At 35.3% G+C, this 24,088-nt stretch overlaps 1 protein-coding gene across 1 annotated transcript; it reads right to left on the minus strand.

Moving 5' to 3' along the window:
• On the minus strand, positions 1 to 23,088 carry LOC110645275 (uncharacterized). The gene is made up of 7 exons (XM_021798372.2): positions 22,420 to 23,088; positions 5,251 to 5,329; positions 3,700 to 3,851; positions 2,455 to 2,569; positions 2,111 to 2,296; positions 1,367 to 1,438; positions 1 to 1,226 (listed from the first exon to the last, which is right to left on the minus strand). The coding sequence occupies exons 1-7, from the start codon at positions 22,806 to 22,808 to the stop codon at positions 402 to 404; spliced, it is 1,818 nt and encodes a 605-aa protein (XP_021654064.2). The 5' UTR covers positions 22,809 to 23,088; the 3' UTR covers positions 1 to 401.
• Positions 23,089 to 24,088: the final 1,000 nt, after the last annotated feature.

The raw sequence follows: 24,088 nt of genomic DNA on the forward strand, positions 1-24,088 counted from the left end.
TTGAGGTAATCCATTTGCATTCCTAGAATGACGAAATTTAACTGTTAACAGCGTATTCAACACCAAGAACCCATATCAGTTATTATTAACATTTCCTTGCAGAAAACTTTCCCTAATCAACACAGGTAAATATGAATGGATTTTACACATTGGATCATCAATAAATATGGAAAAATATCCCTCTCTCCCTCCGGTATCTGACATCAAAATCGAACTAAAATAAGAAAGCTACAACAATAAATGGTGGAAAATGGGGTTGCACATACTCAAGACAGATGAACCACGAAAACTATAACTCTCATGCCTCAAGGGGCAATGACCGCACTTCTGCTGCTTTGATTGCTCTCTGGCCAACAACAACAGGACACGAAGGGATCCCAAATAGGATAAATAAGCATTCTTCAGACTATGCTAGGAGGATCCCCCACCCAATTGCAAACAGCACGGGCCCAGCGCGTTCTTATGCAGTCTACCAAAGGTGCATGTTGAGAAGGCTTAGGTTTTGTCACTTCAGTATCATTACTAACTGATCCATTTCCCCCAGAACCAGAAGGCACTGCCACATCTGCCATGAATTCCTCCGGAGTCCATCTTGGTGGAACTGAAACCCTGAGCTTTGTTAGCCTAGGTCTCTGCACTGGTGTCTCACCTCCTAAGACCATGTGACTGCCATTTAAATCAGATTTTGCTATGCCATTAAAATGGTAAAGATCAAACACCTTTTTACCCATCAATCCACTTGAATCCTTTAGGCCTCCCAAACTCTTGTCCAAATCCAAAATGACCTGCCAGAACTCGCTCCATACAATAAAGCCTGCACTGCAAAGGTGATCAATTTTCTCAGGAGGAAGTCTGATAACAGTTTCCCTGAGGACTTGATGGAAGCCTTCCACACTAATAAAGCCTCCACCACCACTTTGGTCTTGTGCATCAAAAGCTTTCCGAATCTGTGACTCCCTTTCTTCCAGCTCATTCTCATCTTGAACAGTGGTATCAAGAGCAAATAGAACAGTATAGTGAGACTCACTTCCAACAACCCATATAGGCCATTTAGGGCATTTTAGATGTTGGCCAACCTTACAGAAATTCAGGGATTCCAACAGAGTAAGAAATCCAACATCCACACTTGTGGATATGCCCCTTAGACACATGCCACCACCTAAGTCCATTCTACCATCAAACACATTAGGAACAGCCTGGCCACAGAGCAGTAGATTCACAATTTCCTGTTCCATGGATTAACAAGAAATGACATTATCTAAGGAAAATGCTACTGCTATACAAGGATTCACCAGAGGGAACTACTAATTACAAATTGAAGCACCAAAGCAGAGAAGGAAGGAAAGAAGGCAAATGCTTAATGTACCTGAGAGGCATGTCCAAAAGGTGCAGTGACCAAAGGAAGGCTTGGATCATCCCTGTCAGCTTGAACTGTATCCTGAAGAAAAGATGCATTTTTGCATGCATAAGTAACATGAATATCCCAAGCAGACAAGTCAAGTTAATGCGGTCGACCAATTGGCTATTTGATCAAATATAAATGAAATTTAGAGAACAAAACAATTTCTCTGGAGCTTATGAATGGATTGCACGGACTAAAAGAGAGTAAATAACCACAAAAATGAAATAGTATCATAACAGGTATGACTAAATCCATCCTGCGTCCACTGCTATTGAAAACGCAAACCAATCCTCTACGCTTATAAGCACAAAAAACATCATGCCCAATATCAGCTGGTGATACAGTATTCAAGTACCAAATTAACACATATTAGACAGGCTTCCATGAAATGAATGCAGTTAAATGTTAAAGAAGGGGTTTCAGATTTAAACTTCCTATCAAAAACCAAAAGAAAAAAAAAAGGAAAAAAAGGACAGAGAGGGGAAGGTAGAAAACTAAACTACATGTCATGCTACACTTCATACCTTTTCTTCAATTAGATTATCATGCTTATAGCTCAACTAATAGTCATGCATAGCGAGGTTCAGTTAGTTGAAGAAGAGTATGCTCATCTCCAGCCTTAAAGCAATTATGATTAAGGCATGCTTTCAACAAGAAAAAATATAGATATATAAAAGAATAGATAGCTTTTAAACCAACTATGCATACCAATCCTCTAGACAGTAGTGAAGAGATAAGGAATAGCAGGGCCCCCATACGGGATTGGAAGACAGGAATCATCACTTGGAGCCTCTGCATCACGCTTGCTTGTGATGTGTGTGTTTCAATTCTTAGAATTTTATGCAAATCAGATGCTGATTCAATTGAAAGATCCTCAAGCGCTTGTGCAATGGTCTACAAGATAGAACAAACAACAGTAATTAAATAAAAGGTAAGCAAAAACGTTCTGCAGCAAAAGTAAAACACAATCAAAGCACTACCAATTCAACCAAATGTCAGACAAGATGCTGAAGAATATTTGATGTCAGAACTAATCCCAGTGTACAACTTACCTCATCTTTTGCAGATCCCTCAGTGTCACAGCCAATAGCTTTCAAAGTAGCAATCACAGCCCTCTCATTACTTCCACATAGAAACAATATCTCACACATACTTCTGACCAGGGCTCTGTAAAGAGGAAAAGGAAAATGTGTTCAAAGGATAATCAAAATGAGTTACAAAGATATATGAGGTACTATGATGAGTGATCATGAAACAAAAAAAAATTTTCAACCAACATTCCTTTCCAAATTCCAACTGACACTCAGAACTCAAGTAAGCATGATAGAATAATTGGCACTAAGCTGATTCACAAACAACCATGAAAGTCTATGATATTGTAACGAGATCTCAAGCAGCTAAATCTAAACCTTCCTCACCTAGTTCAAATGAAAAAAAAGGGGTATGAGTATTAAATTTCAATTTTAATGGAAGCAGAATTGCTCCTGACTTTTGTAATGGAGGATCAGAAGTACCTAGTACTTATCTAACAAAGACCATCTAGAATAAAGAAATGGTTGCACACCCTCACACAACCAGGAATTTTGTATAAATTCATGCATTTCAAGAAGAGACAGTTCAGGAACTCTCTTTAATCATTGTAAAAACAGAAGAAAGGGAAGAGAAAAGGAAAAATAAAATAAAATAAAATAAAGAAAGAAACTTTTTCTCCACCTTGGGAGTGCACAAGTGGCAACATAAAGTACTCAATTACACAACCATACAGCAAAACCAAACTTGAATCGAATTAAAAGAATAAAATTACATGAAAAAAGTCAAAAGAAGAAAAAAAAAAAAAGTGGAATAGCATGGCACTTATTGGTGCTCTTTAATAATTTAATTCAGCTTTTCAAAAAAAGAAAAATAGACCAGAAGAGAGAGCGAGAGAAAGAGACAGGCAGGCAGTGACATGTGCCATAGTCATAAAACCATAAACCCTAGTTCCTAAAGTATCACTAGAAAAACTATGCAGAGATGACTATGGACAACTTGGATGAAGAGGAATGCCTGAATTATTAAAAATTAGGCTTTGTTTCTTAATCTGGTGGGGGAAGAAAAGGTTGTTTTCTTGTCTATGGAGTTGCTTTCTTTTGCTGTTTGTTTAGCATTCACAGTAATGCCTAGAGGAGAACTTAAAAAAATTGGGCAATAGGCAAGAGTAAAATTGATTAAATGTTATAAAAACACATCCACTATCCAGGCCTTATCTTTGCAAAATTTTAAGAACGATGTATAGTTTCTTACGGAGAATAAATCACCTTGCTTTTGTATCTTCAGTTGGAGAAGTAAAATTATTCGATGCAACATACCGACTTTTAGTCAGTCTTCCGGAACCCAAATTCTGTGGCATGTTTGGTGCAAATTTACCCAATTCATCTGGAAAGAAAAGAAGGTATTTGAGAACAAATGCCTGCACAGTCAGAGAAAATATTATAAGCGACATCAATTTGGATCTGAATTGCTAGAGCACAAATAAAACAAAAATCATCATGAAATGACTCAAGGAAACAAGAATTCAACAGCACTAATAAAGGGGTATACCGGTATCACACCATCAAAGATTACCATACACATGAAAAAAGTTCCAATGTTATCAAGCATTGCAGTTGTAAAGCAGATCACAGGATTCAGCTTTCACGTACATCTTGACACAGGAAAAAGAACTGGGAAAGGAAAAAAGAAGTAGAAGACAAATAAGGACTTCACAGGACTCCATAGACCTATCCACTAATCACAAAGAATAAAACTTCCAGACAAATGGAAAAAAATGGAATGAGAATACAGAACAAAAACAAGAAAATTCACTAGAGGAAAAGGTTAAAAATTTTAATATCAATGCCTTTTCCAAATTCAAACATATTGAAGATTAAAATGATACCAACGGGAGATCATTGACATGTCCTTGCGAAGAACAAAATGACCATAGAACGAACAACAAACTACTAAGATTATGTTATATATAATTGAAAACCAACCATAAAATATGAGGATATGCATGCTCTATATAAATAACCTTCTTACTATCTTCATCAGAAGTTCTATATTAAACTCAAGCACATAAACTACTGAAAATTTTGGAACTTCATGTCAAACAATACCAACATATCTACATTAGACTAAAGCTCGCAAGACTTTTAATTGAATAGGAAGATCACCCAATCAATAGCCAATTTGACATATCATATCACCAAAAGACATTTATCATTGTGCAATTTTCAAAAGCAAGGAATAGGCAACAATTCTAGGACTAATCTAATTATCAGATATAGCAACCAATATCCTTCAAAAAATTAAGGTTTAGTTGACTTCCATTACATACCTTCTACATGGTATTGTAGTTAATATAGGCTACCCACAGAACATCTAACATCCGAATTGGAGAAATTCAAAAAACAATCCTAGTAACATGAAGTGATTGAACCACAACCTAATAGCAATTTATTGTTTTTTGCAAAGTCCATTTCCTACTATCAATGTTTAATGTTCAGTCAAAATAACAGGACAATGGAATAGGTCAGAAAGCTCAAAACAGTTCTATAGAAATGAATTAAAATGTTAGACAGACAAGTCAGATGATAACTATGACCAATGAGAATCATTGCAATTATGTGGGAACCATATCAAATCCCCCGCCACTCCCACTGTAGTATTGTACAGAATATACTGGATCCAATATTTTTCTTTGACAAAAACCCATCCACCATGGAGTTAAATATTGTATCGTTTAAATCACATTAATCAATTAGAAATTCACATAGTTCCCATTACCAAAAACTGAAAAACAACATAATTAGAAATCAAGGAATTACTTGTATGGTTGCCAAGACGCCGCAGGGACCACCTTCATGCTGCACTAGGCCCATAGATGTTTCTGGATCAGGGCTAAACCTATAGGAATGTTCAACATGATATAAGCCATTTACAAATTGAAAGTGAAAATGCCAGAAGATGTTCATTTATCTCAAGGAAATGGAAGCAAAAGGAACTCATTTTAACCATATGACAATTTTTTAAAGATAACATGGATCTCAAAAAAAGCATAAAAGCAATACGCATGAACATGTAATGAAGGTAAAACAAATCTATCAAGGTGCTTTGACAACTCTTGAATTTAATATTGGTTTCATAGGAACCAGCTTTTTCCTCATCCTCAAGAAATGTTGTTAGGGTAGTTAACCCGAACAAGAGAATTTTGGAAGAATTTAGAAGAAGAAGAAGAAGAAGAAGAAGAAGAAGAAGAAGAATATTAGGGAGAGAAACAGAAATAGAGCAAGATAAAGAGGACTAGAAGAAGGAGAATTGTATTTCTTGTTAATGAATCCAGAATGCCTTACAAGAATGACTATTGTGCTTATATAATAGCTCAGTAACTGCCTCAGCTACTGCAGGTAGTTACCCCTAAACTCCTAATAGATCTTGCAAACACCTAATCCCTTTCCCTCCAATTACGACAACTCAATTAATTCCCTTAACAACCCAAACTACTATTGCCTTATTCTATACTTTCTCCTCTAGTATGTAACAATTCCTCCCACATTAGAACTTTCTTGACCCCAAGAAAGAACGACATCAGGAAATTGGGCTTGAATAAAAGAATAGTCTTCAAGAGGCAAATTCTTCCATTGGATCAACCCTTGAAAAAATGCTGGTTGTCTCAAGTAATGGTTTTAGTCTGCAGAACCTGTTCTGGAGCCACTACCACTGAATCTTCATGCATCACAGGAAGATCAAGTAGAGGAGTAACGTTATTGCCCAATTTTTCCTTTAACATCGAAACAAGAAAAACAGGGTGGATTGAAGAAGACGAAGGCAATTGACCCATACTTAGCAATGATCTGATAAGGACCATAGTACTTAGGAGTACTGTCTGATAGCTACTGATGCCAGCCTGTAAGGCCAAAGCTTCTGATAAACATAATCCCAACTGAAAATTCTCATTCTGATAGTACTCAGCTTGTTGCTTCATTCTATTTTGGGCTAACACCAAATTTTCTTTCAACTACCCACCCAGCTGCTCTCTCTTGTAAAAAACTTCCCATCACTCCAAAAACAGGTAACTCCATAGGCACTACTGGAAGAAACACTGTGAGAGGAAGAATTGTACCACCATTCTACAAGAGGAAGCCAAGTACTCCATGTAGCGGGTTTCAAATGAGCCATACACCTTAGGTAACCCTCCAAGCACTGACTAAGTCTCTCAGTCTGACCACCAGACTGGGGATGATAAGCAGTACTAAAAGCCAATGTAGTACCCAAACATCTAAACAACTCCTTCCAAAACAAGCTAGTAAAAATTTTGTCCCTATCCGAGACAATAAATTGTGGTGCCCCATGCAGCGTAAGAACATTATCTAAGAATAATTTGGCCACAACAAAAGCAGTATAGGGATGAGTCAATAAATATGAAATGCCCATAGTGAATCTACAAACCACCACTAGTATGGTATCTTTACCCTTGGACTTAGGTAAATGATCAATAAAATCCATTGAGATGTATTGCCAAGCTTGAGTTGGAATAGGCAATGGCTGCAACATACTAGGTGCTGCACAATGTTCACTTTTGCACCTAGCACAAGTATTGCATTTTTTTATCCGTTCCAATATATGCTTAAGCATACTAGGCCACAAAAAATGCTTTTTCAACCTTAAGTAAGTCACAATAACTCCAGAATGACCTCCTAGGGGACTGTCATGGTATAAAGCAATTAATTGCCATCTTAATTCAGTGAGGCAGCCTACATATAGCCTGTCATGAAAGTAGAGAACTCCTTTCTTCAATTGAAATCCTGGATGCACTTTACTATACAAGGACAATTGTTGCACCAAGCCAGTTGCTTTAGAGTCCTTGTCAGAAGTGTGAATTAAAGTAGTCATCCAAGTAGGCAAAATAGGTCATAACTAGAGTCAACCCTAACAGGTCTTCTAGAAAGGGCATCCGTTGTCTTGTTTTCAACACCTCTTCTATAAAGGATCTTATAATCCAGGCCCAAAAATTTAGAAATGCCCCTTTCCTGCAAATTAGTATGAAGCCTTTGCTCAAGCAAATATTTTATACTTTCACGATCAGTTTAAATGAAAAACTACCCTTGCTCCAAGTAATGTCTCCACTTGGAGACTACAAAAGTAATTGCGAGCAATTCTCTTGTCATAGAAAGTCAATCACTATATTATTTCTCTGTATATTCTGTATTCCTATTTAGGATTTCTTACTATTAGTAGAACACAATTAAAGGAATCAATTGCATATATATACCCATGTACACATTAATTGAAATTAAGGATAATCATCTCTTTCTACGTGGTATCAGAGCTGGTTCATTAAGGAATCTAAATCTGGAATTTCTTTTCAGTCTGTTTCTGGACTGAAACACACTGTTACCCTAGGTCATCTATCTAGAGTGACTATTTGTTCTCACCACCCAGCTCAAGAGAGTCCTTGGCCTCCGACCGGCTGTCCCCTCTGATCCGGTCGCTGGAATCCAAGCGCATGAGGCTCACGCGCCCAACTCAGGTTATCGCCGTTTCTTCACTCGCTGGCGCATGGACCGGCCGTTTCGACTCTGATCAGCATCTTCGGCGTCGCCTCAACCCCCTCATTCCACGACTGTGTGTTGTTGCCTGGTCTACTACACCATTAAAAGACTTCTGAGGTTTGGCTCTCAGATCCTCTCTCGGTATTTGCTTGATTTGTGATTTTGGATTATTTTGCGACTGTAAGCACTTTGGATTAGCATTTCGGTTAGTTTTCTTAGTCTCAACAAATGGCAGACAATAAGAATGTTATTTCTGATGTGATTCCGGTGATAACTAAGATCACGGAACACAAACTTAATGATTCGAATTATCTAGAGTAGAGTAAAATTGTTAGGATCTATTTGCATAACATTGATAAGGATTATCACCTTACTAAAGACCCACCTACTGATGATACACGGCAAACTTGGCTAAGGGAGGATGCTCGTTTGTTTTTGCAGCTTCAGAACTCGATTCACAGTGAAGTAATTAGTTTAATTAATCACTATGAATTTGTAAAGAAATTGATGAATTACTTACATTTTTTGTATTTTGGTAAAAGGAATATCTCCTGTATTTATGATATTTGTAAAGCATTCTACCGTGCTGAGAAAGAGGATAAGTCTCTCACGGCTTATTTTATAGATTTTAAACAGGTATATGAAGAACTTAATGTATTGTTGCCTTTTAATCCTGATGTGAAAGTTCAAAGAGCTCAAGCGAAGCAACAACTGTCATATGAGTTTTCTTGAGGCATTCCTTCAGAATATGAGACTGCTAAATCTCATATTCTTTCCAGTTCTGAGATTTCCTCTTTGCATGATACGTTCACTCGGATCCTTCGTACAGAGAGTACTCAATCTTCATAGTCTGCCAGTAGTGCTCTTATTAGCCGTAATCGAAATGGACAACAGGGTAATAGAAGAGGAATTAGAAGAGGAATTACAGCAGCAGGTAAATATAATGGGAAGGTTAGTTTTATTCTACTCGAGAGAGGAGGAGTCATTTATTATTGAGCCATGCCATACAAAATATAAATATAATTGTCAAAAAAAAAAAAAATTAAAAACAAAAAAATAAAATAAATAATAAGGATTCTCTGATATCTTCTTCTTCTCTCTAAAAAACTTGTTTTTGATTTTTTTTGCTTTTTTTTTTTTTTTTTTTCTATTTCATCTCTAAATCATACATCGCCTCAGTATTCCCTCGCGTCCTCACCACACACCATCACCACACATCTTCTCTCTTTCTTATTTGGTTGGTTGAGACGGATCACGATCACATCATCACACGTCTTCTTTCTATCTACTTCTAATTAGTCTTCTCTCCTCTACTCTACTCTACTATTACTTTCTACTTCTTGTTCTTTTTTCTTGTCATCTGGCTGCGTTTTGCCTTTTTTTCTTTCTTTTTTTTTTTGTCTCTTTTTCTCTTCTCTTTTTTAATCTACTTTTACTACTTTTTAACTTACCTACCTTAATGTTTTTCTTTTTTTTTTTTTTTTAATTTTTTTTTTTTAAATTTTACAAAGGACGTGAAGTTTTTTGCGTGATGGTTTAGAATTCTCTACATTTTAGAAAATCATGTTCGTGATTGTGTGGTTCTTGTTTTCTTCCTCATCATTGTAATTTGCCTTTCTTTTGTCTATTGAAGAGAATTTTGTCTTTTGTCTAGAATGTTTGCTTTTTCCTTTAGTGAGTTAGAATGTGAGTTAGAATGTTGTGCAAAACATCATCGTGCAAAACATCATCAGATCTGCCTCATCATTCATTCTTCATCCCTTTTGAGTTAGTTCATTGATGTTTGAGGTCCTTACCTTGTTCTAAACTGGATTTCGTTATTTTATTACTTTTGTTGATGATTACTCTCGTGTTACATGGTTATATTTAATGAAGAATCGTTCTGAGTTGTTTTCTATCTTTTGTGCCTTTTGTAATGAAATCAAAACTCAATTTAATATTTCTGTGCGCATATTAAGAAGTGACAATACCAAAGAATATTTTTCAGCACAATTTCAGTCTTATATGATACAAAATGACATTCTTCATCAGTCTTCTGTGTTGATACCCCATCCCAAAATAGCGTTGCCGAAAGAAAAAATCAGCATCTTCTTGAGATAGCTCGTGCTCTTCTTAATCATATGAAAATTCCTAAACACTTTTGGGCAGATGCAGTTTCTACGGCATGTTTTTTATCAATAGTATGCCGTTTTCTGTCCTTAATGGAGATATTCCTTATACTGCTTTGTTTCCTACAAAATCTTTATTCCCTCTTGAATCCCGTATTTTTTGTTGTACCTGTTTTGTGCGTGATTTTCGTCCACAGATTACTAAATTGGATTCAAAGTATCTCAAATGTGTCTTCTTTGGGTACTCTCGGCTCCAAAAATGGTACCGCTGTCTCTCCTACTCTTAATTGTTATCTTGTTTCTGCAGATGTCACATTTTTTGAGTCCACTCCATTCTTTCCTCAATCATCTGTGTATGAGAGTCAAGAGGAGGAGGATGATCTCTTAATATATACTGTCCAACCAATGTCTTGTCTTCTTCCACAGCTTGTTCCTTCTGTCTCTATACATACTCGATCTCCCGTTGTTCATGTTTATTCCAGGAGATTAGAGATTTCTGACTCAGATCCTCCACCAGCTACTGCATTGGGAGATCCTGTACCTCATACTGATCATGATTCTGACCTAGACTTACCCATTGCTCTTTACGCTTACCTATCTCTTCTTTTGTTTCTTATAATCAATTGTCTTCTTGTTCTCGATGTTTTGTTACTTCTTTAGACTCTGTTCCTATCCTTAATACAATTGATGAGGCATTGTCTCATCCTGGCTGGTGTGCTGCTATGAAAGAGGAAATGGAGGCTTTAAATGCTAATGGTATATGGAAACTGTTGCCTTTACCCACTGGTAAGAAAGCTATTGGTTGCAAATGGGTATTTACAGTAAAAGTGAATCCTGATGGTTCTGTGGCTAGGTTAAAAGCACGCCTTGTAGCAAAAGGATATGCTCAGACATATAGGGTTGATTACTCTGACACTTTTTCTCCTGTAGCTAAACTTATTTCTGTTCGCTTGTTTATCTCTTTAGCAGCTACATATGATTAACCCATGCACCAATTGGATATCAAGAATGCTTTCCTTCATGGTGATCTTCAGGAGGAGGTGTATATAGAGCAACCACCTGGGTTTGTTGCTCAGAGGGAGTTGGGTAAAGTTTGTAGGCTTCGAAAGTCTCTTTATGGAACAAAGTCCTAGGGTCGGGTTTGGAAGATTCAGTGAAGCAGTACAGGAATTTGGTATGCAAAAGAGTAAGAGTGATCACTCAGTATTTTATAGGCAATTTGAGACTGGCCTAATTCTCCTAGTAGTCTATGTGGATGACATTGTTATCACTGAGAGTGACTCTGCAGGTATTTTCTCTCTTAAAACCTTCCTCTAAACCCAGTTTCAAACCAAAGACTTGGGCTTGTTAAAGTATTTCTTGAATATTGAAGTTATGAGAAGTAAGAAGGGTATTTTCTTGTCTCAAAGAAAATATGTCCTCGATCTATTGACAGAGACAGGAAAATTATGTGCTAAGCCTTGCAGTGCACCAATGACTCCAAATTTATAACTGTTAGCAAAGAATAGTGAGTTGCTTGAAGATCCAGAGAGATACAGGAGATTGGTAGGAAAATTAAACTACCTTACAGTCACTCGTCCTGACATTGCTTATGTCTTCCCCAACTGTTGCTCATTGGGAAGCCTTGAGACAAATCTTGTGTTATCTGAAGGACGCTCTAAGAAGAGGTTTGTTATATGGTAATCATGGGCATTTGAATGTTGAATGTTTTTCGGATGCCGACTGGGTTAGATCTAAGGTTGACAGGAGCTCAACTACTGGATATTGCGTTTTTGTTAGAGGAAATTTGATGTCTTAGAAAAGCAAGAAGCAGATTGTAGTTTCTTAATCTAGTGCTGAATCGGAATACAGAGCCACGGTACAATCAGTATGTGAGGTAATGTGGATACTTAAATTACTAGATGAGACAAGTTTTAAGACCTCCCTGCCTACGAAATTGTAGTGTGATAATCAAGCTGCTCTCCATATTGCTTCTAATCCAGTGTTTCATGAGCGGACCAAACATATTAAGATTGATTGTCACTTTGCTAGTGAAAAGATTTAACAACAGATCATCTCAACAGGACAAATCAAAACTGGAGAGCAGTTAGGAGATATTTTCACAAAAGCTCTAAATGGAGCTAGGATTAACTACATTTGTAACAAGTTGGGCATGATTAACATCTATGCTCCAACTTTAGGGGAAGTTTTATGGAAAGTCGATCACTATATTATTTCTCTGTATATTTTGTATTCCTATTTAGGATTTCTTCCTATTAGTAGAACACAATTAAAGGAATCAATTATATATATATACCCATGTACAGATTAATTGAAATTAAGGAGAATCATCTTTCTACATCTCTTTCATAGACAGATAAAGCCATACTTCTAGGACCAAAAGCTTTTGAGATATAAGCCAAAGGATGCCCTTTTTGCTGCAATACAGCCCCCATTCTTCAACTACTAGCATCATTCTCAACTGCAAGTGGAATAGTAAAATCTGGCAAAGCAAGAACTGAAGCTTCTGCCATAGCTTTTCTCAAAGTATCAAAAGCCTTATGAGCTGAATCAGACCACCGAAAAGTGTACTTTTTTATAGATCAGTCAGTGGCTTACTAATTAACCCATAATTTCTTACAAATTTTTTGTAGTACCCTGTTAAACCAAGAAAACTTCTTAATTCCTTAACTGAAACAGGTGTGGGCCACTATACCATAGCCTGAACCTTTTTGGGATCAATGGAAACTCCTACTATGATAATATGGCCTAAATACTCCACTTCAATTTGTCCAAAAGACCATTTGGATTGCTTTGCAAACAGCCGCTGTTCTTTCAAGACTTGAAACGCCTCCTCCAAATGCTTCAAATGAGAATCCCAATCCTTACCATACACAAGAATATTATCAAAGAATACTAGAATAGAAAAATGTGATTCATTAAAGCCTGAAATGTGGCAAGGGCATTAGTAAGCCCAAAGGGCATCACATTCATTCTAAGTTGGTGGTACCCTGCTCTCAAATCAATTTTTGAAAAATACCTAGCCCCATGAAGTTCATCCAAGACTTCATCAATAATAGGAATAGGAAACTTATCCTTGACGGTCACCTCATTCAATGTTCTATAATCAATGTAGAATCTCCAAATTCCATCCTTCTTCGTGACCAATTAAACTGAAGATGAATAAGGGCTACTGCTAGGTTGAATTACTGAAGAAGCTAGCATTTCATTTACCAACTTCTCAATTTCTGCTTTTTGGTGATAGGGGTACCTATATGGCCTGATAGTGACTAGCTGAGTTTGGTGCAGCAAGGGGATTGCATGATTATGACTTCTAAAGGGAGACAACCAATGAGGTTCATGAAAAACTTCCTGATATTTCTGCAATAACAACTGCAGTGCTTCATTACCAGAAACAGAGCTGGCACCTGCTTCATTTACTGCTGCTGATACTTATTCAGGTAATGAAGATCCTGAAGATTTTGAGGAATCCACTATACACAACAATGGAGACTTGAAATCCTTCTCCTTCCTCAGAAATAATTCCTCAACAGAACATAAAACAGGTGCTAACACTTCACCTGTCTTGCCCACACCCTGCAACACCACTACTTTCCCATCCTTAACAAAAGAAATTCTAGATACTTTGAAATCAAATAGTACTAGATTAAAACTTCTAAGCCAATCAACTCCCAAAATCATATCAAAGCTCCCTAACTCCAAAATCCTAAAGTCAAACGGGAATTTATAAGATTGCATCTGCCATCCAAAATGCTTACATTGATGGCTGCAATTCAGTTTCCTACCATCATCTACTGCTATGGCAGTTCCAGGAATTTCCACCAAATCTAACTTCAATTCCTCAGCTAACTTCCTGTCTATAAAGCTACTATTACTGTCACTATCAATTAGTATTATGATCTCCCCATTTTTATAAACTCCCATCACTTTAATTGTCTCTGCCCCTTCACATCCTTCCACAGAATGTACGGATAGCATAAGCTCTCCCTGCTCACCTCAATCTTCAATTTCTTCTGCTACCTCATGCTAAATGTCCTCTCCACTACCTTCCTCCTATTTAGTCACTTGCATTGCTACTAGTGTTTTAGCTTTGCACTGGTGGCCAGGGAAAAATTTTTTTCCACATCTGTAACAAGGTTTAGGTAAGTATTTACAGTTGGAAACATTGGATTTAGAAGAGTTGGCATTGCTGGCTAAAATGGAAGGTTGATTAGCTGAAATGGAACTGCCAACAGAATTGGATCTAGTAGGTTGATTAGTAGGTGTGGGATTGGCGGATTTGGTGTTCTGATCTGTTATGGGAGGTTTAGGAGAGTAAGGGTATGTTTGAGAAAGTTTAGGGTCTGAATAAGAGAAATTAGAATTAAAATTGGCAGTGCTTCTAGGAAAATTAGAATTGAAAGGTCAAATAAAAGTCTTAGTTTTCTTGGTACCTAGCAACTGCTCCCGCAACTTAGTTATCTCTACTGCCTCCACCAAAGTAGCAGGTTTGAACATCCTAACCACCAACCTAATTTCAACCCTCAATCCCCCCATAAAACCAGAAATAAAATAGGACTCTCCTAACTATGGCATCACCCCTTCCATATGAATCCTTAAATCCTCAAAATTCTCTAAATAATCTTCTAAAGAACCCTCTTGCCTTAATTTCATAAATTCCTCTACTATATCTTCCAACCCAACATCTCCAAATCCACCACAAAGCCCTTTTTCAAATTCTTCCCAAGTATGAGTTCTCCTATTCCAATTATGGAACCAAAAATTTGCTTTATCCACCAGAAACAGACCTGCAATACTAATTCTTTGATCCATAGGAACTTTACACACCTCAAAGTATTTTACACATTTTCATAGCCAAACCCTAGGTTCTTTCCCATCAAAAGTCACCAACTCAATTTTTGGCAAAAAAGAATTCACATCTTCAGTAATAGCAACGCTTTCAAAACTGCCTTGATCCCTCCAGTATGGGTTGGGCAGATCCTTTGGATTAAGCAATTCCCTACTTTTAGTCTTCCCGTTATTGCCTTTCCCTTCCTCATCTATAGAAACAACTTCTTTCCCATTTTCTTTTACAAATGCACTCATGAAAGCCTTTAAATCCTCCCTCAATGCATCATTATCTGTAACGGCTCTAACTTTCCTCCCAATATAGTGAATTTCCCTTCCACTTTCTCATTCAGCATATTAATTTTGCCGTCTCCATTCTCCTGCAGTGTCTTTAATTTTTCTTCCAATTCCGCAACCCTAACCATCTCAACGCTAACTACCATAGATCTGGTCATTATTGCGACCAGAATGCAGTGAAACCCCACTTAATTCCCCCACGGAAGAGCTCTGATACCAATTGTTAGGATAGTTAACCCTAACAAGAGAAATTTGGAAGAATTTACAAGAAGAAGAAGAAGAATATTAGGGAGAGAAACAGAAATAGAGCAAGATAGAGAAAGAGGACTAGAAGAGAGAGAATTGTATTTCTTGTTAATGAATCTAGAATGCCTTACAAGAATGACTATTGTGCTCATATAATAGCTCAGTAACTACCTCAGCTACTGCAGGTAGTTATCCCTAACCTCCTAACAGATCTTGTAACCACCTAATCCCTTTCCCTCCAATTACAACAACTCAATTAATTTCCTTAACAATCCAAACTACGACTGCCTTATTCTATACTTTCTCCTCTGGTATGCAACAATTGCATGGTTCAATAATAATACACTAAGATACAGAAGCTATGGAAAAACATTAAACTTATCACAGTGTTATCAAAGGCGAGGAAAGCGCCCAGGAGAGGCGCCAGGCGAGGCGAGGGGCCCCTCTGTCTCCTCGACTGGAAAGCCTGGCTAGGGTTTGGAGAGGCGACGCCTCAGGCCAGCGAGGCGAGAGGCGACGCAGGCAAGAGGCGTCGCCTCATCAAAGCAACAGTAAGCTTTTTTTTTTTTAAATGAAAAAACCAATAAAGCCACCTAATGCCAACAAAAGGGCCGCACCGCACCACTTCCTCACGAAGATAGCAGAGCTACACCTCTCTTCCTCGACCTCACAACGATAGGGACAAATCGCAGGTTCCTCTTCCTCGCAACAGAGACAGGTACCCTCTCTCTCTCTCTCTCTCTCTCTCTCTCTCTCTCTCTCTCTTATCTTCTTCTTCTTCTTCTTCTTCTTCTTTCCGATCTTCGATCTCTCTCTCTCTCACGTCTTTTTCTTCTTTGATTTCTTCTTATCTCCTTTCCTACTGCGTAAACACTATTTTTAATTTTTTTTCCCCTCTCCTCTTCTTCTTCTTTTAGCAGTCCCTTTCCTACTGCGTACCTCTCCTCTCCTTCTTCTTTCAGCAGTCCCTTTTTATTTTTTCTTTTTTTTCCCCTCCTCATTATTAATTATTTATTTATTTGTTGTTAATTTAATTATTTTATTTTTTATTCTTGTTAATTAACTATTTAAATTTTATGGGTATTACTAAATTAATTATTTTACTCTGTATTCTTGTTTAATTAGTTGATTAATTAACATGGGTATTGTTGATTTGTTGGTAATTATTTTAATTTTTATTTGTTATTCTTGTTAATTTGATTAGTTTTACTTTTTGCCTTGTTAATTAGACATTAGTTGTTAATTAATTATTTATTTTATATACGTACTATTAATTTATTGTTAATTTGATTTTTTTATTTTTTATTATTGTTAATTAATTGTTTAATTTATATGGTTATTGTTAATTTGTTGTTAATTAGTCTACCTTTTACTTGTTATTCTTGTTAATTAGTTTTAGTTTAATTAATTTTGCTTTTTTCTTGTTAATTAGATATTAGTTGTTTATTTTATATGGGTATTATTAATTTATTGTTAATTTGATTATTTTCTTTTTATTCTTGATAAGTAATTGTGTAATTTATATGGACATTATTAATTTGTTTTTAATTAGTTTAGTTTTTACTTCTTATTATTTTTAATTAGTTGTTAGATTAATTAGTTTTACTTTTGTCTTGTTAATTAGACATTAGTTGTTAATTATTTGTTTATTTTATATGGAATTATTAATTTATTCTTAATTTGATGATTTTACTTTTTGTTCTTATTAATTAATTGTTTAATTTATATGGGCATTGCTAATTTGTTGTTAATTAGTTTACTGTTTTACTTTTTACTTATCATTCTTGTTAATTACTTATTTAATTTATATTGGGTATTGTTAATTTATTTTTTTTTCTTGTTTATTTCTTTGTTAGATTATAAATGGGTGATAAGAATAATACATCTGGATCTTCTGCTGGTAGTAGAAGAACGGACCCAGGATGGGCACATGTAATTCAAATTGGTGAAAATAATACCAATGAACTTCAATGCATGTACTGTATGAAAGTTTATAAAGGAGGAGTTAATAGAATCAAGCAACATCTTGCTGGAGATTACAAAAATGTAGTTCGGTGTCCAAAATGTCCAGAAGATGTAAGGAATCAAATGCATGAATTCATTGCTAAAAAAAGAGAGCAAAAATCAATTATGAATATGGAAAGACCACCTAAATTTGATGATGTTGAAGTACTGGGATTAGATGAAAATGAGGATGAGGAAGAGTTGATGCAAGAAACTAGCAGTGAACAACGAAGGCAAGTACTAGAGGTTACAAGTACTAGTGCTTCAAAAAAACCATAGTTATTAAAGGCGCGCCTCAAGCTCCAAGCTAATTAGGCTCCAGTCCTAGCGCCTCTACAAGAGAAAGGCGGGAAAAATTCACCAGGCCCTCGCCTTATGCGCCTAGGCGTGCGCCTTGTTCCAGGCGCAAGGCTAAAAAGGCGTGCCTTTTTTATTTCTATATTTGGCGAATATTTCCATTGACAAAAAACACTACCACCCAAATCGAAATTTGTTGATCTAGAAGTTTTCAAAATTAGTATCGTTGATAATAACTAGACACCAAAATCTCATCAAACTAACATACTCAGGATTACAAACCTCTCATATTTTCATTTTCAACACTACCACTCATTATCTTTTTCAAAAAAAAAAAAAAGTTAATACTCCTTTAGGTCTTAAAGGTGAGGGAAATGGTGAAGATATTGATTTTGAAGATGAATATTAAGAGGATGAAAGTGTAGAAAAAGATGAAGAAGATATAGTTACTTTATAATTTCTTAACTTTAGTTATGAAAGATTAAAAGACTATTAAAGTTTTAATAATTTAGTACTTGAATGTTCTTTGTTATTATTATTTTTAGTTTTATGTTATTTGAAGTTTGATGGAATATTCTTTTTTTTTTTTTGTGCCTCATCTCGCTCAGGCGTGCGCCTTCGCCTTGCGCCTTGCACCTAGGCTCCAGGACCCCTTGGCGCCTTAGTGCACCTTGAGCCTTTAATAATTATGAAAAAAACCAAAAGTTTTACCACCACAATGTAGTAAATGGCCTATTGACTGTTATTTTCCCCCTAGACCTGCTGTTATGGAAAAAAATATGAGGCAAACTACCATTGATGAAGATAGTCCGGCTAAAAAGGAGTTAAGGGAGCGTGCTTGTATTGCCATAGCACGATGGATGTATGATGTGGGAATAGTTTTTAATATTGTGAATTATGATAGCTTCGGAGAAATGATTCAAGCAATTAGAAATTATGGGAGAGAAATGAAACCTCCAAGTTTTCATGAGTTTAGAGTTCGGTTATTTAACAAGGAAGTGCAAATCATAATGATCTTCTTGAGTCTCATAAAGAAGAATGGGAAAATTATGGATGTACATTGATGTGTGATGGATGGACGGATAGAAAAGGGAGAACCTTGATTAATTTCTTGATTAATAGTCCAAAGGAAAGTGTATTTATTAAATCAGTTGATGCAAGTGATGAATCAAAGACAGCGGCATTGTTGGCTAGTTTGATTGAGAAAGAATTAATGGAAATTGGTCCCGAAAAAGTGATTCAAGTTGTTACAGATAATGCATCAAATAATGTTGCAGCAAGTAAAATTTTTATTTAATTTTTTCTATTACTAAAAAAAATATCATTTTATTTTTATTATTAATAGAATGAATTTTTCTACTTGTTTATGACAAGAAAAATATTGGAAGCAAATTTTCCTCATCTATACTAGACTCCATGTGCAGCCCATTGTATAAATTTGATGTTGGAGGATTACTTTAAGATCCGTGTTTTCAAAGAAACATTCTGCAAAGCTGTTGAGCTTACTAGTTTCATATATGGCTCTTCAGGAGTTCTAAATATGTTGCAGAAATTTACTAATGGAGTAGAATTGCTAAGGCCATGGCAAACTAGATTTGCTACTGCTTTTATTACACTGGGAAGGATTCATCTTCAGAAAGCCAACATTAGAAAAATGTTTACTTCAGAAAGTTGGACAACTAGTAAATGGGCTAAAGAGGTGAAAGGCAAAAAGTGTGAAAGGACGGTTTTGAGTCCTGCCTTCTGGAATCATGTTGTTTATGCTCTTAAGGTTTCTGGTCCTCTTGTTCGTGTGCTTCGACTTGTTCATAATGAAAAAAAAAAATCAGCTATAGGATATATTTATAAAGCCATGGATAGGGCTAAAGAAGCCATTGCCAACTCACTCAATGGCAATGAAGAGAAATACAAGAGCATTTTTGAGATTATTGATGCAAGATGGTCACTTCAATTGCATCGTCTTTTGCATGCCGTCGGATACTTTTTGAATCCTAAATTTTTTTATCCAAATAAGATGAGAATTAAATCTGATACAAAGGTCAATACATAATTGCTTTCGTGCATTCATAAAATGGAAAAAAATTCAGCAAAAGTTGACATGATTCTTGATGAAATTAAGAGATACAAGACAGCTACAAAGACCTTTGGTTTTCCTTCTGCTATTAGAGGAAGAACAACCAAATCTCCAAGTTATTAATTTAAATTCTTATTAATTTTTCATCTTGCTCATTTATTAATTTATATTTTGAATTTAACAATCATTGGTTCTATATTTTAATAGCTGCTTGGTTGAAAACATATGGTTCTTCAACTCCAAACCTACAAAAGTTTGCTGTAAAGGTTCTGAGTCTCACATGTAGTGCAAGTGGTTGCAAAAGAAATTGGAGTGTATTTGAGCATGTAAGTAATATATATATATATATATATATATATATATATATATTCTTAATTTGTTATTTTATCTTGAGCCTTTTGAATTTGAAGTTTAACTTATTTGTTACTATAAAATAAGTGACAGCTTCATAATAAGAAAAGAATTCGGCTATTTCAAGAACGCTTGGACAATTTGGTATATGTGAAATACAATAGAGCGTTGCTACGCCGACACACTTTTTGGGATATCATAACACCTGTTTATTTGGCAAATATTGATGAAAGTAATGAGTGGTTGCTTAGTGAATTAGAAAAAGGCGATAGGGATGATGATGATGATGATGATTCTCTTGTTTTCATGGATAACGTGTTGACCTGGGATAATGTTGGTAGAGCAGCTGGAGTTTCTGAATCTCGTTATGAATCGAAATCAGCTGCAAAATCAACACCAATTGAAACTCCATCATTTCAAAGGCCTCGTTCAATGAGAGGTGCATCCTCTTCGCAAGTTGATGATGATGAAGAGGAGGAAGAATTTGTAATGGCCGCTGTTGAAAAAGAAGATTTTGGAAATCTTGATGACGAATAGTTTTAGTTTTAAGTTATTTATGTACTTCTTACATTTTGTTTATTATGACTTATAACTTATTTTTATTTATAAAAGTCTGGACTTCTATAATTTACATTTTCTATTTCTAATTTTTTATTTATTATGTATAATTTTATAGCATCACTTTTATCATATACATAAGCTAAAAATGCAGGTATGAACTATTTCTTTTTCTAACATCTTTATTATTATTTGTGTTGTTACTTATGCTATATATTTCAATTTTATAGTCTCACACTCTCACTTGCATCTTATACTTAAGCTAGAAATACAGGTATGTACTATTTCCAATTTCTCTTATTTTAGATATAGACATAATGTAAATAATGTTTTTTTTTTTAATATGCTTTTTTCCTTATCAACTATTTAAAAGTATGAATTTATATATATATATATATATATATATATATATACAATTAAGGTTATGGCGCCTTGCTTCAAAAAGGCAAGTCCCTCGCCTTGCCTCTTACCTCTCGCCTAAGGTCATAGAGTACTCTATCGCCTTAGTGTTGCCTTTCGCCTTCATAACACTGATTTATCACTATAAGGAAGTAGAGGCACATAACTACATATAAATTTGAACCAAAAAAATTGTCTTTCAGATAAAGAAGTGATTGTGATGGCCAACCAGTGGCTATAAGTTTATGAATATTTTTCTGTTATAGCATATTGCAAACACCTTGCAGCTCTAAAATTTCAATGACAACCATAGTTATTAAAGGCTCAAGGCACACTAAGTCGCCAAGGGATCTAGATCCTAAGCGCAAAGCGCAAGTCGCAAGGGCACCCCTGAGTGAGGTAAGACACAAAAAATAAAATTCAAAGTCAAATAAATGTGAATATTCCATCAAACGTCAAATAATATAAAACTAAAAATAATAATAATAACTAACAAACATTGAAGTACTACTATATTAAAACATAAATAGTCTTTTAATATTTCAAAACTAAAGTCAAGCAACAATAAAATAACTACTCTTCAATCTTTATCAAAAGTAGCATCATAATCTTCTTCACCTTCTACTACACCTTCATCCTCTTAATATTCATCATCAAAATCAATATCTTCATCATCTTCCTCAACATTAAGAGCTAAAGAAGTAATATTTAGTTCTTGAGTTAGATTGGCATAGATCTTAAGCTAGGTGTAGATGCAATATTATTTTTTGGAAAAAGATAATGAGTGATAGTGTTGAAAATTAAAAAATGGGAGATTTCTGATTGTGGTAGCTCAATGAGATTTTGGTCACTAGTTATCATAAGCAATATTAATTTTGAAAACTTGTAGATGGACAAATTTCGACTTGAGTGCCAAAGGCGGAAATAAATAAGAAGCGCCTTTCTAGGGCTAGGGTTGGCTTAATAACTATGATGACAACTGTGTTCCCACGAACTCAATGTTGTTAATAACCAGAAAAAATCACATCAAATGATTTTAGTTTACAACAAGCCATGAGTAATCCCACAAATTCAGTAGCACAAGCCACTAGTGACTTGCCTGAAAGGACCTTGCTAGAGTTGCTTATCCCTTTGCTCACTAAATTTCACTAAACTGAACCGCAAAATTTCCAAACATTTTCCCCCAAATTTTTACTGTCAGCTGCAACTGTGAAGTAATCAGCATTTAGCACATCCTACCGCAAAAATCCCAAAATTAAAGAGAAATGATACACATGCAGTTACCTTATGCCTTGATTACTCCATTGTGCTAGAATGTCCTTCGAAACAACACTCCCAAAAACCATTGAGAACAACTGATTCGCCTCCTCGCCGGATAGTTCTTTCCCCCTATTACACTCCTTCGCGCCAAAATCCTCCTTTTTTTTACCAACATCCTTGCTCTTACCTGGGCTTCTATCGGTGGCTTTCGAAGGCGAGGCGATTTTCGCCTCAAGCATCCGCTTCTCAGCTGCCGCAGCCCTGAGCTCTCGCTGTTGCCGCCGGGATTCCTCTGGCGAAGCCACCGGGGCACCGGCGAGGTCCCTAGGCTTGCTTCGCTTAGGTTCTGGAGGTGAGTTTTGCATACTCATCCTTAAAGCCATTCTCAAGTCCTCTTCCTCTTGATCCGCCATTGAAGAAGAAATCACAACAACAGAACCAGAAGGTAACAGAAATTTATCAAAATAGGGTTTTCCTTTTATGTATATACAGATCAATTGGATTGATCGAAATGAATAATTCCAGTAAAGATGAGTCAATTTCAGGAGAAGAAGATCAAATAAGATTTCGGTATCATAAAATTAGAAAACCCTAATAAATTAGGGTCCAGATTTTGGTTGATCCGATAATGAATTGTAATTATGAGCGAGACGATTTCATTTCGAAAAGGAGGTGGTGATACTCGGTAGGATTGAGATTTAAAATCCAAGACAGGGTTAAAAAGGGAAAGGAATTTTAAATGAACAAATTTCAGGTGCCCGTAATTTGATTCTTGGTCCCAAACGGTGTCGTATCCCTTCCCGCTATTCACTAACCTTGCTAAACTGACGATTTTAACATGTAGTTTGGGTTCAATAACGAACATACCTGGTGAAAGTCGAGGGTAATCCGGGAAATTCAAGAAACCCGTGTGGGTGGGAAATACTTCTCCGAAAGAAAAGGCACCTGTGTTTCGCTTTGGAGAATCTTTGCTAGTGTGGGAACTGGGATGGCAAAGTCTAATATATTGGATTAATTATTAAAAAAATATAAAGAAAAGACTATTTTCAAATTTAATCTTAATTTATAACTACTTATAAAAATAATATTTATTTATAAAAATAATATTTATTTAAAAAAATATTACTAAAAAAATTTTAATAGATCAAATCAATAAATTTTTATTAAAAGGTACAATTATATATTTTTTAAAATATTATCCTTAGTGACATTTTTAGAAACACACAAAATAAAAAAATATTATTTAAAGATTTATATTTTTTTTGCATTATTTCCTTTATTTTTCTTTAATCATTTATATATGTGTGTGTATATTATGTTTTTTATTAATAATTTATATTTTTAAATTTAATTATCTATATTTATAATCTATAATTTGTATAACAATATATGAAAAGGGACATTAAATTTGACAAAAATATCCTTTATGATTTCAATTATTTACAAAAAAATTAATAAACTAGTATATATAACGATAAATATATAAATTTATCGCTAATAATATGATTTAATGACAATATATATATATATATATCACTAATCAATTCTAATTCATCGCTAACAATTTTTTGCGACACCTATCCATCGATAATAGTTTTAACAATGGGTTTATTCATAATTGATTGCTAATACCTTTTAGCAACAACTTATCAGTTGCAATTCGAAATTAATTTTAATTTTTAATATTATTATA

The sequence above is a fragment of the Hevea brasiliensis genome, chromosome 12 (assembly GCF_030052815.1).
Source record: "Hevea brasiliensis isolate MT/VB/25A 57/8 chromosome 12, ASM3005281v1, whole genome shotgun sequence".
In the NCBI taxonomy this organism is placed as follows: Eukaryota; Viridiplantae; Streptophyta; class Magnoliopsida; order Malpighiales; family Euphorbiaceae; genus Hevea; species Hevea brasiliensis.

Bases quoted from the DNA above. Each gene is read 5' to 3' on its own strand.
- LOC110645275 (XM_021798372.2), bottom strand. From the start codon at position 22,808: ATGGCGGATCAAGAGGAAGAGGACTTGAGAATGGCTTTAAGGATGAGT. The intron at 2,570-3,699 runs GTGATTTATTCT...TCCTCTTTACAG, and splicing joins ACTGAAGATACAAAAGCAAG to AGCCCTGGTCAGAAGTATGT. The intron at 2,297-2,454 runs GTAAGTTGTACA...TCTATCTTGTAG, and splicing joins AGGGATCTGCAAAAGATGAG to ACCATTGCACAAGCGCTTGA.